This window comes from Microtus ochrogaster, chromosome 4 (assembly GCF_000317375.1).
Source record: "Microtus ochrogaster isolate Prairie Vole_2 chromosome 4, MicOch1.0, whole genome shotgun sequence".
Taxonomy (NCBI): Eukaryota; Metazoa; Chordata; class Mammalia; order Rodentia; family Cricetidae; genus Microtus; species Microtus ochrogaster.
The window spans coordinates 22,878,225-22,894,885 of NC_022011.1; the positions used below are offsets into that span (position 1 = coordinate 22,878,225).

Sequence of the window (16,661 nt, forward strand, 5' to 3'; positions counted from 1 at the left end):
AAAAAAAAAAAAAAGAAAGAAAAATTATTTGCAAATAGTTAAGTATTCTTTTTTGATTAAAAAAATACTCAATAGAGTTGGGATCTAAAAAGGCATTTTTTCACCTTATTAATGTATACAGAGAGACCATAGCTGATATGACATGAATGCTTTCTCCCTAACACCCAGAAATAGGCAGTGGTGTTAGCAGCCAGAACCCATTCTAATTGGAAAGGAAAAATTAAAACTGCCTTCCTTGTAGATGAAATGACTTTGCATGTATAACATCTTAAGTCTTTTTTTTTTTAATTTTATGTGCATTAGTGTTTTGCCATGGGTGTCAGGTCCTCTGGAACTGTAATTACAGACAGTTGTGAGCTTGTATAACATCTTAAGAAATCAAATTAAGAAGTATTAAAACTCACGCCAATTTCAGCTGGATTTCAGGGTGACCACTCAGTATGTAGAAATGAGTTTGTTTCTTTGTGGGAGCAACAACACCTCCAAAGGGAACTGAAGAAAATAATTTTGCTTGTGGGCGGCAACATCAGAAAGAAGAAAATCAAGAAGCAGTTTTGAAGCTTTTAAAATAATTTAACAAAAACGTGGAAAGCTTAGACTTCTGAATGTATAAAGCGTTGTTGGAAGAAATTAAAGGACACTCAAATGAATAGAGGTAGACCATGTTCATGAATTGGAAGGTGTGACTCTTTGTCCCTCTGGTTCATCTACAGGGTGGATTCAGTTTCCTTTAAAACTGGAATTGTGGTCTTGAACTTCATATGAGAATGAAAAAGACACTGAGTAGACAAACCAAGAGTGGAAATCAAGTAGGAAGCCTTCCTCTTCCCAGTAATTAAAAACACACTCTGTCATGACCACGGACATTCGAGAACTGAATGGAATTGAGGTCAGAATTAAACCCTCACATGATTGTTTGATTTTTTTTTAAATGCGAGTAACTCAGTTGGGTAAGTAAGTCTTTTCTATAGATGGTTCTAGTAACACAGGATACCCACCACAAAGAATGAAGCCGAATCGCTTTCATGAGCCATACACAAAGTTAGCGGAACAGGAATCAGTGACCTAATATAAAACCCAAACTACTTTATTCCACAAGAAAAGACAGAATCACAATATCTTTGTGGCATTAGAGTAGATAATGATTTCATACGTCCAACCCCAAAAGCACAAGGGACAAAAGAGGAATTAAAAACAAACCAAAACAAAATGAGAAATCACTAAAATTAAAAGCTTTTGTGTTTCAAATTATGCCATCAAGAAAACATAAAGACAACCTATAGAATGAGAAGGGTATCTAAAAACTGTCTACCTTGAAAGGGCTTCATGCATCATCCATAAAGAATTTTCATAATCCAATAGTAAGAAGATAAAACTGTGAGCTCCAAAAAGGGCCTAGAAACTGACCTCACCTTTCTCCCAAGAAGATATGCTAACTACCAATGAACACCTCAAACTAGTCTCAGTATCATTAGCCAGACATGTAAACCACAAAGAAATGGTCACTCATGTTTGCTAGGGTGGCGCAGGGTTCACTGTGGACAGAGAGATTGTAAGAGCCAGAGGAGAAGGCAGCGTCTAGGAGCTAGATTCCCTGAAGTCTCACCAGCATGAGCTGAACAAGGAAAACAGCAATAGAGGTGCTAACATGGCTGAGGGAAAGGCTGTAAGTCCTCAGCCCTACACAAGGAACTACAAACAACCCAGGAATGCTGAGATTGGCAGAAATTGTCTTCCCCAGGGAGGAGCACACCAATTGGTCATCAAATGCCAAAGGGTCAACCCTGAATAAATACACCTACAAGTAACATTATACAGACTCAGACTGTACAGGTTGTATTTGTGTATGTAGGGTGTGTGTGTGTGTGTGTGTGTACGTGTCTATGTATGTTTGTAACAACAATTAATGGAAAAAGAATCCATGAATTCAAAAATGAGCAAGGAAGGGTGTGATAGGGTTTGGAGAGAGGAAAGGGAAGGGGGAACTGTTATGATTCTATTATAATATCAAAAATAAAAGAAATAATTTCAAAAAGAAAGAAGAGATGGGCGGTGAAAGTGTCATATGGATGCAGATGTGTGTAGCGCACAGCTAGTGAGGGTCCCACTTTGGACCGCAGTTCAGTTTGATTTGCCTCAAAAGTTAAACACAGCATTATTCTGAGCCAGCGGTTCCATTTGCAAGTGCGTACTTGAGAGAAAGAAACAGACACATCTCCAGAAGAACCGGCAAAGCAACGTCCACAGCAGCTCTATTCACATTAGCCCAATACTGCAAGCAACCCATCTGTCAATCAGAGGATGAACGGGCAAGCGTGATGCTATCTGTGCACGCAGCAGAGTACATCTCAGGCTCAGGAGGGAGGGCAGTGCCCATTCTTGGTACAGTGCGAAACCCCAAACATCATGCCAGGTCAAAGAAGACAGTCATAAAAGACCAGCTATCATCCTATTTACATGAGATGATGGTGTTTGACAAATCTATAGAGTAGAAAGTATATTCGTTGTGTGTGGAGGTCGGTACCATGCAACTCATGATAGCTGATGGGTTTCTCTTTTTTTTCCGTTTATTTATTTATTAAAGATTTCTGTCTCTTCCCTGCCTCCCATTTCCCTCCCCCTCCCCCTCCGCCAATCAAGTCCCCCTCCCTCGTCAGCCCAAAGAGTGATCAGGGTTCCCTGCCCTGTGGGAAGTCCAAGGACCCCCCACCTCCATCCAGGTCTAGTAAGGTGAGCATCCAAACTGCCTAGGCTCTTACAAAGCCAGTACGTGCAGTAGGATCAGAAACCCATTGCCATTGTTCTTGAGTTCTCAGTAGTCCTCATTGTCCGCTATGTTCAGAAAGTCCAGTTTTATCCCAGGCTTTTTCAGACCCAGGCCAGCTGGCCTTGGTGAGTTCCCGATAGAACATCCCCATTGTCTCAGTGTGTGGGTGCACCCCTCGCGGTCTTGAGTTCCTTGCTCGTGCTCTCTCTCCTTCTGCTCCTGATTTTGTTTCTTGGTGACTGCATAGGGAGATATTCCATTTGTCTTGCTTTTGGTTTTGTTTTGATTTTATGTTACCACATATTAATTTGTTCTTGCATGTTCCCTCAGATGTGTGTGCATGTATGTGGATGAGTGGGTGTGTGCCAAGGCAGGTGTGTGAAGGCAGGAACAACTTGCAGGAGTCTGTTCTGTCTTTCCACCATGTGGGTCTGGGGGATCAGACTCAGGTCATCTGAGTTGGTTGCAAATGTGTTTATCCACTGTCCTGGCAGCCTTGGTTCTGAGTTTTGTTTTTGGAGACAGGATTACACTCTGTATGCCAGGTTGGCCTAGAGTCTGCTGTGTGGCCCCCACTGGCAGCTGCCTCTGTCTCCTCAGTGCTGAGATGACAGGCGTGAGCCACCACATTTGTGCTGGTGTTTCTCTTTTTGGAGAAAGCTGTATGACACACCTAGTCATGCATGCTGACCTTTGCCGCCTACCTTTTCAGTTCGCTTGGGAATGTCGGGGAGCCCCTGTTCTCCTATTGAGGATCATGCATGGGTGACTTCTAGTCCATAGTTAATTTTAAGTTATATTCATCTGTGTAATTATTAACATCTTTATGTATACACTTGAACTCTTTCCTTAAGTAAGTGTCTTGGAAAGTGTTGATTTCCTAAGGTAGATCATCACAACCTGGGTGACTTAAAGCAAGAAATTCATAGTTTCTCATGGTTCTCGGAGCCAAAAGTCTGAAGCCAAGGTGTCTACAGGTGGACTCCATCTGGGCGGCTGTAGGGGCCTTCTCATCAATCTCCTGGCTTCCTAAGATTGTTCTTGATCCTTAGCTTTTCTCAGCTTTCCCATCTGTCACTCAGGTTCCCTCCACCCTATTGGTGTGTGTGTGTGATTCTGTAATATATATTTTGCTTCATAATGGATTCTAAAACAAAATGGATTTGCTTGTTATTGTGCTGTGGGCTTCAGACCATTTGCTTACAGCCTACTTCACAGGACAATTTTCCCCAGTTTAATTTGTTGCTTTTATGTTTCAGTTACAAATACAGTAGAGAGCCTTAAAGATCTACCATTGTGTAGTATCTGTTCATTAGGATTTCTTTTTACAGAAAATGTATTTATTAGGATTTAGGACTTTCAATCAAATGAAGGGTTACTTCTAGTGTTAGAATTGTGTTTAGAGCACATCTCTTCTTTCTTGTCCCCAGGCTCATTTCTAACAGGAAGATTTAATCTGAACCTATGCATGTGTGTCCACACACACAAACACACACATACACAGAGTGAGACAGGGTTTCATGTACCCAAGGCTAGCCTGGAAGCCACTTTGTAGTCAAAAATGACCTTGAACTCCTGATCCTCCTGCCTCTACCTCCTGAGTACTAGGGTTAAAACATGCTTGGCTTATGTGGTAATGAGGATGAAACCTGGTCTAAGTCCAGGCTAGGCAAGCATTTCTAGGAGGAATATATTCCAATATCTGACTGTCTCTATAAACAGAACATTTTCCCCTTGATGGGTTTATTTAGTACCTACTAAGCATCAGGCCCCAGTGTCAGCCTTTCATGTGTCAGTCTTTTTCATAAAGAAAGGAAATGAACGGGCTCCTTGTGGGTATTTGGTAGGCTATTTTGATTGAACTTAAAAGTGTTACTAATTGTTGGTATTAAAAAGCAGAGTTAACTAGAGACTCTGTGTTCCAACTCCAGCGAGCCACCATTGTCCCAATCTACTCCTTATGGTTCTGGGGTAACATGTATGTCTTGTGTCCTGTGAACTTCTTGTTGCTTGTACCTTGAGGGAATGACCCATTCAGACTGATGTAACATCCTGGCGTATCTCATCTCTCACTGGACGGACTCTTGAAAACCCTGAGAAATGGTTATTTCTAAGTGGACATAGATGGCACCTAGTTTAAGACCATCAATTTGTGCCTGATATTGTCTGTTTCATTGTGTAGGTCTCTTCATGTGCTTGTGTGCAATGCGGGGACTTTCGCTCTACCCTGGACCCTCACGAAAGATGGCCTGGAGACGACCTTCCAGGTCAATCACCTGGGACACTTCTACCTTGTCCAACTCCTGCAGGACGTTTTGTGTCGCTCAGCCCCTGCCCGTGTCATCGTGGTGTCTTCTGAGTCCCACAGGTGGGTTTGAATTTAATTTGATATTTTCTACTTGTCCCTTTGTTTACGCCATCTGAAATTCTCCCCAAGGCTTCAACTGAAAATCATCTTGATTTATTCAGGGCTCAGCATTTAAAAGCTCTTACAGCGAACCCCAGTTCAGGTCCCAGCCCCCAGGTTAGGTGACTTATAGCCACCTGTAACTCCAGATACAGAGGATGCAATACCCTCTTCTGGCCTCTGCAGATAACCTCAACCCCCCCCCCACACACACACACAGTAACTCTTAAAATTACTAATTTTGACTAGATTTACTATGAGAAACATCAGTGTGCACAACCTGGCTTCATTAATTTTTCCAGATCTTTCTACATGTGTGATCATGGGGAATTGTTTCGGGGGGGGGACTGTCTAGAGTAATATAGAGTGATTTTACAATTATACCTTAGGCTCCCCATTGATTTCACTCGGAGATGGAATAATAATTGATGAAATCTGAATGGCATGACCTTTATTGATTTGTAATTCAACAACTTCAAAGTCTCACGGAGAGGAGAGCACAGTTATTCTAGCAGGGGAAACAATGCAGTTAAAGGCCGCGAGATGAAATCCAATTGTTTTATAATGAGAAATTAGGGAATTCAATGCAGACATTAGCAGCGTAATTGCACAAAGGGAAGGACTGTAGTTAGTGCGTATTGGAAATCTGGCCATGCCTCTTTCGGTTAGAATTTCAATTTACACATCAGATGGCGTTTCTTTCTGATTGCCATTAGACTATTCAATCGACGAAAAAGACATCTGAAAACATTGTGGTGTTTTCAACATATTTGTGCTGGAGTTGGATAAACAACTGTTTCTAAGAGAAGTGCTAAGAAAAGACAAAGGGTTTTCTGGGCAAAACAAGATTTACAGCTTGTTCCGGAGGATTCGCTTCCCAATGTTCCTGGTATTGGGGACCGGGGCCAGGGGTTGTCTCCTTAGTAAAGCAGCTAAGAGTAAAAAAAAAAAAAAAAGAATGTGCCAAGGACTATTTTCTTTCTCTTCTTCTCCACCTTAAGTCCTGAAATGTTTTGGTGACCCAGAATGCAGCTTATTATTTTTTTAATCATACTTCCATAAAATGTAACCCCTGGGACTTTGAAGAACGAGACCAGCCAAGGGTTAGCTTGAACCCTTTATCACTCCCAAGCACAGGGGCTTATGGTGTAAGTGACACGCCACAGACAGATTTACTCTTGCCAGTTTAGATTTATGATGGCTGCAATGAAAGGGAAGCGCGGGTAATAATCCCCCCTCTGCCTGCAAGAAGACACAAAACATCCAGTAATTAGGTAGTAACAAAATCTGGCCAGGCTTATCTTTGCAAATCACACCAGGTTTGCAGAAGAAAGGGAGTGGCCCCCGCGAAGCAGGGAAGGAGGCTACCGTGGGGGCAGACAGGAGAGAAAGATGTAGAAATAAATCTGCCAGCCCCAATCGCTTACCAGATGTGGAGGGCACCACGGGATATGTTTAAATGAGCTGGTATTTAATGGGGGACGGTGTGGAGGTGTCAGCTGCTCAATTCCCTCAATAAAAGCTCTGTCTCAGCTGCCGTTTCCTGGGACGCCTTTGTTCTGGCTGGAACCAAACTGTAATTCCCTCTTACTTGGAGGTCCAAGTCCTAATTTCATATTAAAGACGAATTTGGAAGGAAAATCCTTGGCCTCCTGACTGAGGTCCATTGTCACATCTAGCAAGGCCTAGGTGATCGTGTGTGAAAGGCCTGCATCTGTGTGCCGACTGGCTCTTCCTGTTCACTTTCTTCTCAGTAACATTCTTACAAAATATTAATTCCTACCCGCGGGACTGTTTATTACTCTTGTGTTGCACTCCCGAGCCCCTGAGAGCAAGCATGGGTGCCAGGCACACAGACAGCGCTGGCTCACTCCTGGAGGACCCAGAGCCGAAACCAAATTGTAAAATGCAAAATGTTGATATCTAATTACCTCCATAAACCTTGGCGGAGTCTCTTCGTTGGAGTCAAGACCCCCTGTTAGGGGAAAAATAAAGTCTTATGTTTGCAGAAAATATTCTACTGGATGCCCTCGGGCGAATTATTTATTAACCACTCTCTATCTTCACTGTGTTTTACTTACTTAGCTGGAGTCTGAGCGAGTGAATTGAGTTTCTGCCTGTCTAAAATATATCATAATGAAATGGGCAGTTGGCTTCCTCACTGTGAAAATTTTTCAGATAACAATTAAAATAGGACGAAAGGAGCAGAGTGCTGGTCACACAGCTCTAAACAGCCTCAGCAGGAGGAAGTGACAGGCGGATATGTACAATCAGACATAGTCACACACACACATGTGGTCACACATTTCACTCCACACAACCAGCTACCAAGGCTCACATCAGTCACCCCCACAATCTCACAGGTGTAGAGTCTCACACATATTCATACAAACACCGCCACACGCAATCATACATAGTCACTCAGCCAGCCATACCCTGACATGGTCTCACCTATGTAGACTCTCAGACACATAAAATTATATACAACCAGAAAAAAAAAACCCATATAAACCACACAGTTATATAACAAACCCGCACCCACAGTCTCACATAGTCTCAAAACCACACAGTCCGATATCCACAATCACACATGTAGGTCACACACACAGCCACAGGAAACTGCACACAGTCACAGATAGACATCCCAGTCACAGATAATCACACATGATCACAGAGGAAATCAGCCCACCACAAGTGTACAGTCCACACAGGCATCCACACGGGCACACACATCTCATCACCAACACAACCTCACACGTGCAACTTCATTTCTGCTACTTAGACACACTAGGTGTTGTCTGTGCAAGTTGTGAAGCCATAGAGAAGAGCTGAGGTTTCACAGTGTGACAGGCCAGAAGAGGCCATTGTTGAAGGTCCAAGACTAAGGGGTCATTCGCAGAGGTTGAGGTTTAACACCATGCAGAGAGCCCAGGAGGAGCTGTTGGTAAAAGTGCAGCCCAGTTGCAGCAGAGACCCCTGCAATTTGGAGATGCCAGTAGCATGGGATGCCCACCAAGAACAGCCAGAGCCTAGAAGACAAACTGTGTGTGTGTTGCAGAGACCCCTTGGAGGAGTCCAGAAGATTGTGAGTGAATCTGAGATACTGGACATTGAGTTAGTTACACTGTTGGAACTTGGTTTTGCTTTGTTCAGATTACAACTGTAGCCTGGTGCTTTCCTCTCGAAATAAGGGATTATTTAACTTATTTTTGATTTTACAGGAGCCCATTGAAGGACTGAATTTTTAAAGAGACTTGGGGGTTTTAAAAGAGACTTTGAATTTTTGAAAAGACTGAATTTTGAAGTGTTTGAATTTGTAAAGACTGTGGGACTTTTAAAGTTATTTATGATTTTTAATGTGAGATCTTAAAGATGAAAGAGAAAGGAAAGGTTGTGTCTCATCCGTGATGTGTTTGTGTATCAAGTTGGCAAGGGGATAGTTTTGTGTCAACTTGACACAAACTATAGGTAAGACCGTAGGGCATTTTCTTAATTACTGATTGTTGTGGGAGGGCCCAGCCATCCCTAGGCTGGTGGTCCTGGATTCTATAAGAAAGCAGACTGAGCAAGCCATGTAGAGCAAGCCGGTAAGCAGTAGTGCTCCATGGCCTCTGCATCAGCTCCAGATTCCCACCCTGTTTGAGTTTCTGTTCTGACCTTCTTTGATAATGAAATGTAATGTGGAGGTGTAAGCCCATAAATCCTTTCCTCTCCAAGTTGTTTTTGGTCATGATATTTCATCACAGCAGTAGTAACACTAACCAGGGTACTCTACAATGCCCAAAGTTGGCATAATGAAGCCAAGTAGAGAGAGTATCATATTAAACAAATATGATACTATCTAGAACATTCTTTTAGGTTGTTTCTTATTGTAACATGAGGGGCTTGGCTTGTTTGTTTGGGTTTCTGTCCTGCCAAGTACCCCACAACTGTTTAGCCCCAAAGAAAATCACACAAAGATCTCTATAAATTATAAAGCTGATTGGCCCATTAGCTCTAGCCTCTCACTGGCTAACTCTCACATCTTGATTAACCCATTTTTCTGATCTATATTAGCCATGTGGCTCAGTACCTTTTTTCAGTGGGACAGCTCACATCCTGCTGCTTTGGTGGTCTGGGCAGGAGTGGGAGGAATCAACTTCCTCCTTCCCAGAATTCTCCTGTTCTCGTTACATCATTTCTACTTCCTGTCTGGTTTTCCCACCTATATTTCCTACCTGGCCAATCAGCGTTTATTTATAACATGACTGACAGAATACAGACAATTCTCCAGCATCTTATGATCCATTTTTTTTTAAAAGGCAAACACTTTCTTTTTTGGCAAAGAGATAGGCATAAAGGAAGGAAACAGCTGGTGTTTAATGGCTCTGTCCGACTCTTATAAAGCATCAACTAGTTACTTTGATTTGTGTGTGCCCATGCCATGGGCATACTTAAAAACAGTAGACATGGCCAGAACTTGCTTGGGGCTTTGTTTATTTTTTTTTTAAATGTTAAAGACTTTTGATGGCACCTCACCAAGGTTGCAACCCTTTTATGATCATTAATTTTTAATCTGGAAAAGAGTCTTGGAGGCACGACAGCTCATCTGTATTAACTTAGATGCACAAATGAAAATATACAGGGCTCATACGTTTGGCTAAAATAATCTCGGGAAATCCTGCCAAAGTATAGGAACATGATACTGCTTTCCTAATTAGCTACCTTTAATCTAAGGCTTGTTTCCATTTAATTATCCTTGAACTTGTGGTTGAAGATCTTGAGGTACATGTGCAGATACGAGTGCACACAGACACACACACACACTCACAGAGAGAGAGAGATGTAGGGTTTATTTGGTCTACTGCACTCTTGGGTGTAGGTTTAAGCTTCCTCTTTGGATCACATTGCTTGACAGCATGTTAAGTCTCCAACTTCTGTTTGTAAGGCACTCTGTGGTAAGGTATTCTAGATCAAATCTCCACAGTTCATTCAGATTTTAAATCGAAATCTAAAGCCCTGTGAGAAGCTGCATCTTCTGTATTCTATGTCATGCTTTCTGTATTTCAGATTTACGGATATTAACGATTCCTCAGGGAAACTTGACCTCAGCCGCCTGTCTCCATCACAGAGTGACTATTGGGCCATGCTGGCTTATAACAGATCCAAGCTCTGTAATATCCTCTTCTCCAACGAGCTGCACCGTCGCCTCTCCCCACGAGGGGTCACTTCGAATGCCGTGCACCCTGGAAACATGATGTTCTCGTCCATCCATCGAAACTCATGGGTGTACACGCTGCTGTTCACCTTGGCCAGGCCATTCACCAAGTCCATGGTAAGTGGATGGCTTCTGGTACCCCCAGATGCCTGCCTTCCTTAAGCGTCACAAAAGGGTCTGCAAACCCAGACCTGTGCGTCGACTTGTGGTCTCATTGTTGTCTGCCGTCGTGGGGCTGGTATGGACTATAACAGCATCATTGGCAAAGGTTCTCCATCACGTCTGTATCATCTTTAGATTTGGTCTGTCATTCTGACAGTCTTGGAGGCTTGGATAAGAGCCGTTGATTTTCATTGTTAGGTGGAGAACACCTAAAAATCTTGGAGGTTTTGGGTGAGGTGCGTAACAATTGTCTGTTTCCTCTCTGTATGATTTCTGATTTGGTTGACAAGCTTCTAAAGTCTATTTTGTGGAAAATGGCACTTGATGTGTGTGCTTTGCGTTATTGGAAAATGTGGATTAGGAAGCAATTAGGAGGTGCAGTTCCTCTGGCTTCAGTGAGACTTTGTATTGGAGGTTGTAGATGCTTCTTGTAATGGAGGTCTGGGGGAAGCTCTTTCCTGGGGAAGGCTTTGTGGCCAGAGTGTGGTCATCCTTCATATCCCTAAAGACAAATCTTTGGTTGAATCACGGTGCTGTGGTTAGAAGTGAAATGTTTGCAAAGCTGAGTGTGAAGATTTTACATTTTTGTCAGTTGTTTAGCAATGGCGTGTAAAGACCTCTTCCATGAATTCATTAACCCAAAGTGACTTGAATGAAAAAGGTGTGTGTTCTGCAACATATTTGGTCAGTTGCTTTTCTAAGCCTCGGGCTTTAAAAAATGTGTTTCTTTTAGGGCCATGGAGATGGCTTAGTAGAATAAGCACTTTCTGCATAAGTATGAGAATTGGATTCAGATCCCCAGTGGGCAGGTGAAAGCTGGGAATGTTTTTATACATTTGTAACTCCAGTGCAGTGAGACAGCCTGTCTCTAAATAAAGAAATACATAAATACATAAACAAAACAGTAGAGAGTATCAAAGGGAGAACTTTTTACACTCATGCACACATGGATGTGTGTACCACATATGCATATTCCACACATATACACATGGGATAAATAATAAAAGTATTCCTTTTGAATTGATATATCCATGGTGCAGCTACAGATGCTGTTGTTAAGTGATAGAAATTGTTCTTTTTCCCTGACACACACACACACACACACACACACACACACACACACACACACACTTGGGCCTTTGGATTTGACTAGCTATCTGGTGGTGGCAAGGGAGGTAAGTGGCTGCCTAGCACAGTAGACCAACTGGCTCTCCTTAACACTCCTCCAGATCAAGCGCCAGTGTGTTCTCTGGTCATTAGGACAACTTATGGGAGTCACATCAAGCACCTGCCACCTACATCCCAAAGAGATGTCCTGAGGACTGACAAGAAGGAGCATTGTACTCAAACCATGGACCTAGAATTTGTCTGGTGGTCACCATCTGTCCATTGGCTACTTGTAGCAATTGAGATGTTGACATGAGCAGTACAACTGAGCAAGTTCTGAATTCCATTTCATTTCAGTCTAAATATCCCCATGTGTCTTGTGTTGGTCATATTCTGTACAGTGTGCTGTATATAGCAGCTGTTGCAGAATTCTTCTCTCCATGACCTCAAGTTATTCTTGATTCTATGAGCATTATCTGTATCTAGAAAGTTCTTCTCTGTGCCTCAGTTGTGGACGGTACACATAATAAGGGTCATGGGGCTAAAAATGATAATAAATAAGATAATTCTATTTGCTGTGACTATAGTGATTTTAGTTATGACAAATAGGGAGTTTGGTGGTAGGTATGGGGGTATTGGTGACTCTGTCCCTCTCCCGAACAGTCCAGGAGTAAGATTCCTGGCAAGACAGAAGGGTTGCATAGGAGAGCATGGGGTGGTGGTCTCACACATATCTTTCTGGTCTCAAGGAAATCACAGTGGCTGGAACTTTCCATTTTGTATCTCTAAGAGATTAGGAAACGAAACCTTTGATAAGTGTTTTAAATGTTACTGTTGACTTCTCTTCTTTGTGTGTATATAGTCACTTTGAAACAGGATATTACTGTGTAGCCCTGGCTGACTTGGTATGTATTATGTAGCCCAAACTGGCCTCAAACTCAAACTCAGAATCCTTCTGCCTCCCACTTCCAAGAGCTGTATTTATAAGCTTAAGTGTAAAGATTAACAAGATCATAGCACATTAACCACATTTTGGTTTTCTGTTGTAATAGTAACCTGTCGAGACGGCTGATGGTACTGTTGCATTGAGTTCCCTATTGATGAGTTCCTCAGGAGGGATGATGGAGCGGGGGAAGAGAGAGGTGGACAGAGGAAGCCCAGGAAGAGGGAGCTCAGGAGGAGGGAACTCAGGAGAAAAAAGTTTGGGAAGAGGGAGGAGGGAGATCAGGAAGAGGAAGAATGGACACAGCTCTTGCTGGTCACACTCATCAATCTCTGTTCCAATACAAGTATTCAGGACTCTGAAGCAAGAAAAGGAAGAAGCAGCAGGAGTGGGTAGAGCTGGGATTGGTCTGTCCCCAGTAGGACACAAGGATCACTCTCTTGAGCCATCTTCTTCACCTTCCTCTTGTTGCTTCTACTGTGAAAGGTGTTAGTTTTGTGGACAACCGATGCGCTTCTGTGATATTCAAGGAGCTGTATATTGAAACACAGACCATGTGTACCATAGTTTCTGTCCCATGTACAGGGTGGATTCGTGAATAACAGCTTAGCACTCTGAGAAGAGACAGTGAAAGCTCCATTTCTGCTTCAAAGTCCCTCCTCCATATTGCCTAACCAAAAGCCCTTCTCACTGTGACACGGGCATAGCTTGAGTATGCTCTCCCTTGTACAGGGCCCAGGAAAGAAAAAAAAAAAAAAACACAACCTTGCCTGGCTCTCTGAAGCCCAGCCTCCCCTTCTCTGCTGCAGCCAGCTCCCGGAAGCATTAAACAGCAGTGTTTTAATATCAACGTCCCTTCTTTATTTGCTGTGACTCGCTGTGACTATGGTGATTTTAGTTACCGTAATTAGGTCACCCTTCATGGAGTCAGGCTATTTTAAGTGGCTCTTTAAGGACTATTGTTGCAGATCAGTAATTTTACAATTGGATGCTCTTGTGCAACTTTATTAAATGTAATATGTCTTTTAAATGTTGCCCTTTTACAGTTATACGTTTCTAATTGTTGCTGTAAATGCATTATCACTTTGAAATTAATTAATTTTTGCATTTGGGCCTCCTGCAGTATAATAATCCCTAATGAGAAACTCACAGGGACTAAGTCTCAGCACGGCGCCCCCTACTGGCAAGGCCACATCTCTGCTGCCCTCTTCTTGATGGCCACAGGACAGATGTCCTGGGGTTTCTGGGAAAGAAGTGCTTATCCCTCCTTCATTTTATGATCAAATAAAAAGAAAGGGTAAAATGGAACTATGCTGTTTTAAATGTTGTTTAAGCTAAAACTTTTCCCAGTAGCAGTCCCTGGAATGTCTAAAGGAAACCAAAATTTACAGAGTGTTTACATGATAAGGTCACATCACGTGGGCACTTCACGTTGACTTCCCTGTCTTCAAGTTGTGTCCTGTGTGTGTGTCAGTGTGTACTATATGTTAGCATACATGATATAGTTACATGTGCACATTAGTTCATGGCATCATAATTCACATAACCTGATCTCTGCTATTATGTAATGGCGTAAGAGGTTCTCTCGGGTGATTTTGGCTATTGGTGTGTGCTACCTCATTTGAGACCTTTGCCATGCTCTCTATACTCCCGTTGGCTCCCTCCTGATGTCACAACGTTGGCATCTGCATATTCATTTTTCCCACACGACACGTCCATTGGCTCAGAATGACCTCTGTCTCTCCAGGACAAGCACAGAGAGCTTACCCAGCCTGTTCAAGAAAATGCCAGTCTAGCCCCAGAACCTTCGCCAACTCCTCCCTGCTCCACTTCCTTGGTCAAACACATCATAGTGCCTCTGCCATGTGTGTTTGATTCTGTCGTTACGTTTCCTCTTTCAAACATTTGGCAGCACCTTCTTGACCCCCGTCCTTCTTTCTTTTTCACATAGGTTTTAAACTCTGGTAAACAACATTCTCGCCAGAAGTCCCAGGGCCAAGCAGGTCCTCTGCGCCTCGGCATGTAAATTTCAAGTTGAGCGCAGTCATGTGCCTCTAAGGGTGTTTGGAGCAACCAAATATTTGTGTTGGCAGGTAACAGTAGGAAAGAATATCATGTGTTAGGGTAACAAGAGCTTAGCAGATGTTTTAGGGAACTCGGTTTTCCAATCGGTTCACATTTTCTAAAGAAAAAAAAATGGCTTGAGTCTGTAGATCTTCTGAAAGGATTGGGTTTCTCTTCCCATGGCCATGAGAAGGCAGCCATTGTAGGGGTCTTAACAGATGTGTGGCTCTCCTGCTAACGGATGGGCCCGCAACCCTGGGTCCTGCTGCAGAGGTATAAATTAGAAGCCGAGGAAGCACAGCATAGCGGTCTTCTAACCTTCCACAGAGCCAAGCTGGGCGACTCTGCCCTTGAATGACCCACAGCTCAGTGATTTATCGTTCTGCAACTTTAAAACATAATGAAGGGCATAATACATGTTGATTTGTTCATTAAATTAGTGTTTTGGCAAAAGACATCTCTCCCTCTACCACCTTCAAAGACCCAGAGCCGGCTCTCCCAGAGGTGTTTTCAAGGACCCGCTTTGTGCTTGAATCTCTGTCGACGTGTCGGCATGTCCCATAGAAGGAGGGAGAGAGCTACCGGGGCTTTTCTGTTTTCTTTTTCCTTCTTTCTGTTGAGAAAGGAAAATACATTTTGCACTGTAGAAATCTCATCGTGTTCCTTGCTAATCTCAATATTTCAAGCCTCCAAGTGCGGGTAGAATTCTCTGATTTCTGCGCTCCCCCCGAAGGTCCTGGGATGGTAGGAAAGTGGGCTTTTAGGACCCCTGTGGCCAGGCCACAGGTGCCCTTTCCTGCCTTGTCTTCTCTACACAGCCCATCTTCCTGCAGCCCCAAACAGCCTTCTTCCCTTCCAGGAGATCACTGGCCTAGGATTTATTAGTCAGCTCTCCACTCTGTCCAGCACTTTAAAGTTTATGGTATTTGCTTAGTCCTGAGGTCAGTGCACATGGCAGATTCCAAAAGAACAAAGAATTTGGAATCTTTAGGCTTGTTTTAAAAACTTAGTTCCCCTCTTCCTCTTCGGTCGTTTTGCAATAATTCAACCTGCTTAGGTCAGTGTTCTGTATCAGTTCAGTGACTGTGAGCTGGGAGCTCTAAATTCATCCTGAAAGGTGGTTGGAAAAAGATCTGGGCGTTTTATTTAAATTTTTCATATGTTCTGAAACCCTGAGGCGGCCAGAGGTATGTTTGACTACAGAGTAGGGGGAGAAACTGGTTGTCTTGGCTTTCATTTCATGATTCCAAGGTGGCTGCAGCGGTGCCAATCGCTGCATCCTGGACCAGCTCTGAAGGCCAGGTGGAGGGAGTGGTAGCCCTGCTCTCTGCACTCTCCCTTCCTCGTGAGAAGAGGGTGCTGACTCAGAACCAGGCTGCGAGCCCTCTCTCCCTGCTCCCACTGTCAGAAAAGTAAGTTGATTTCCCCTATTCCAGGTCTATAGGAGGCTGGCAAAGCACGGGGATGACCAACTCTGTTGAGACTGGACAGTGGGAAACAAGCTTTGATAGCAGAGCAAAAGACTCAGCCGTCCAGCTGCTTAGACCGTCTACCTACAGTGTGACCATGGGCGTGCATGCGAATTAAACAGCGCTGGGTCTTCTGTTCCGCATGGCCGGCCCTAGTTCCAGTCGGGCCACGTGCTCTTTCCTTCGAGGCAATTTTTCAGTTTGGAATATACCACCCCCTCTACGCTGCTCACCTGCATCAGTCATACCCTGGAAGCATTTGGGGTCTCTCAGATTAGAACAAGGTTCCTGTCATGTGATGTCATAAAAAAAAAAAGGAAGCAAGTACTATGAGTCCCTCAAAAGCACAGGCACCTTCCCAGCCTTCCCACAGCAGTGGCCTCAAAAGATAGTCCCTCTAAGAGGTGGTTTTGTCTTTATAGCATTGTGTCTCTGGCCATAAAGTAAAGAATGTTGCGTGTTTCTACATGGAAGTCAGGAAGGCATCCTCTGCCTTTGGTCTCTTTGGGGTGAGGAGGGATTGCAGTTCAGCTTGTGTAAACAAA

General features: G+C 43.4%; 1 protein-coding gene across 1 annotated transcript in view; it reads left to right on the plus strand.

The window, feature by feature from the left end:
* Positions 1-16,661, plus strand: part of Wwox (WW domain containing oxidoreductase) — an 881,293-nt gene that overhangs the window by 263,119 nt on the left and 601,513 nt on the right. The window contains exons 7-8 of the mRNA XM_005345723.3: positions 4,950-5,135; positions 10,224-10,488. Coding sequence (XP_005345780.1) covers positions 4,950-5,135; positions 10,224-10,488 — 451 coding nt within the window. The remainder of the gene's footprint in view (positions 1-4,949; positions 5,136-10,223; positions 10,489-16,661) is intronic.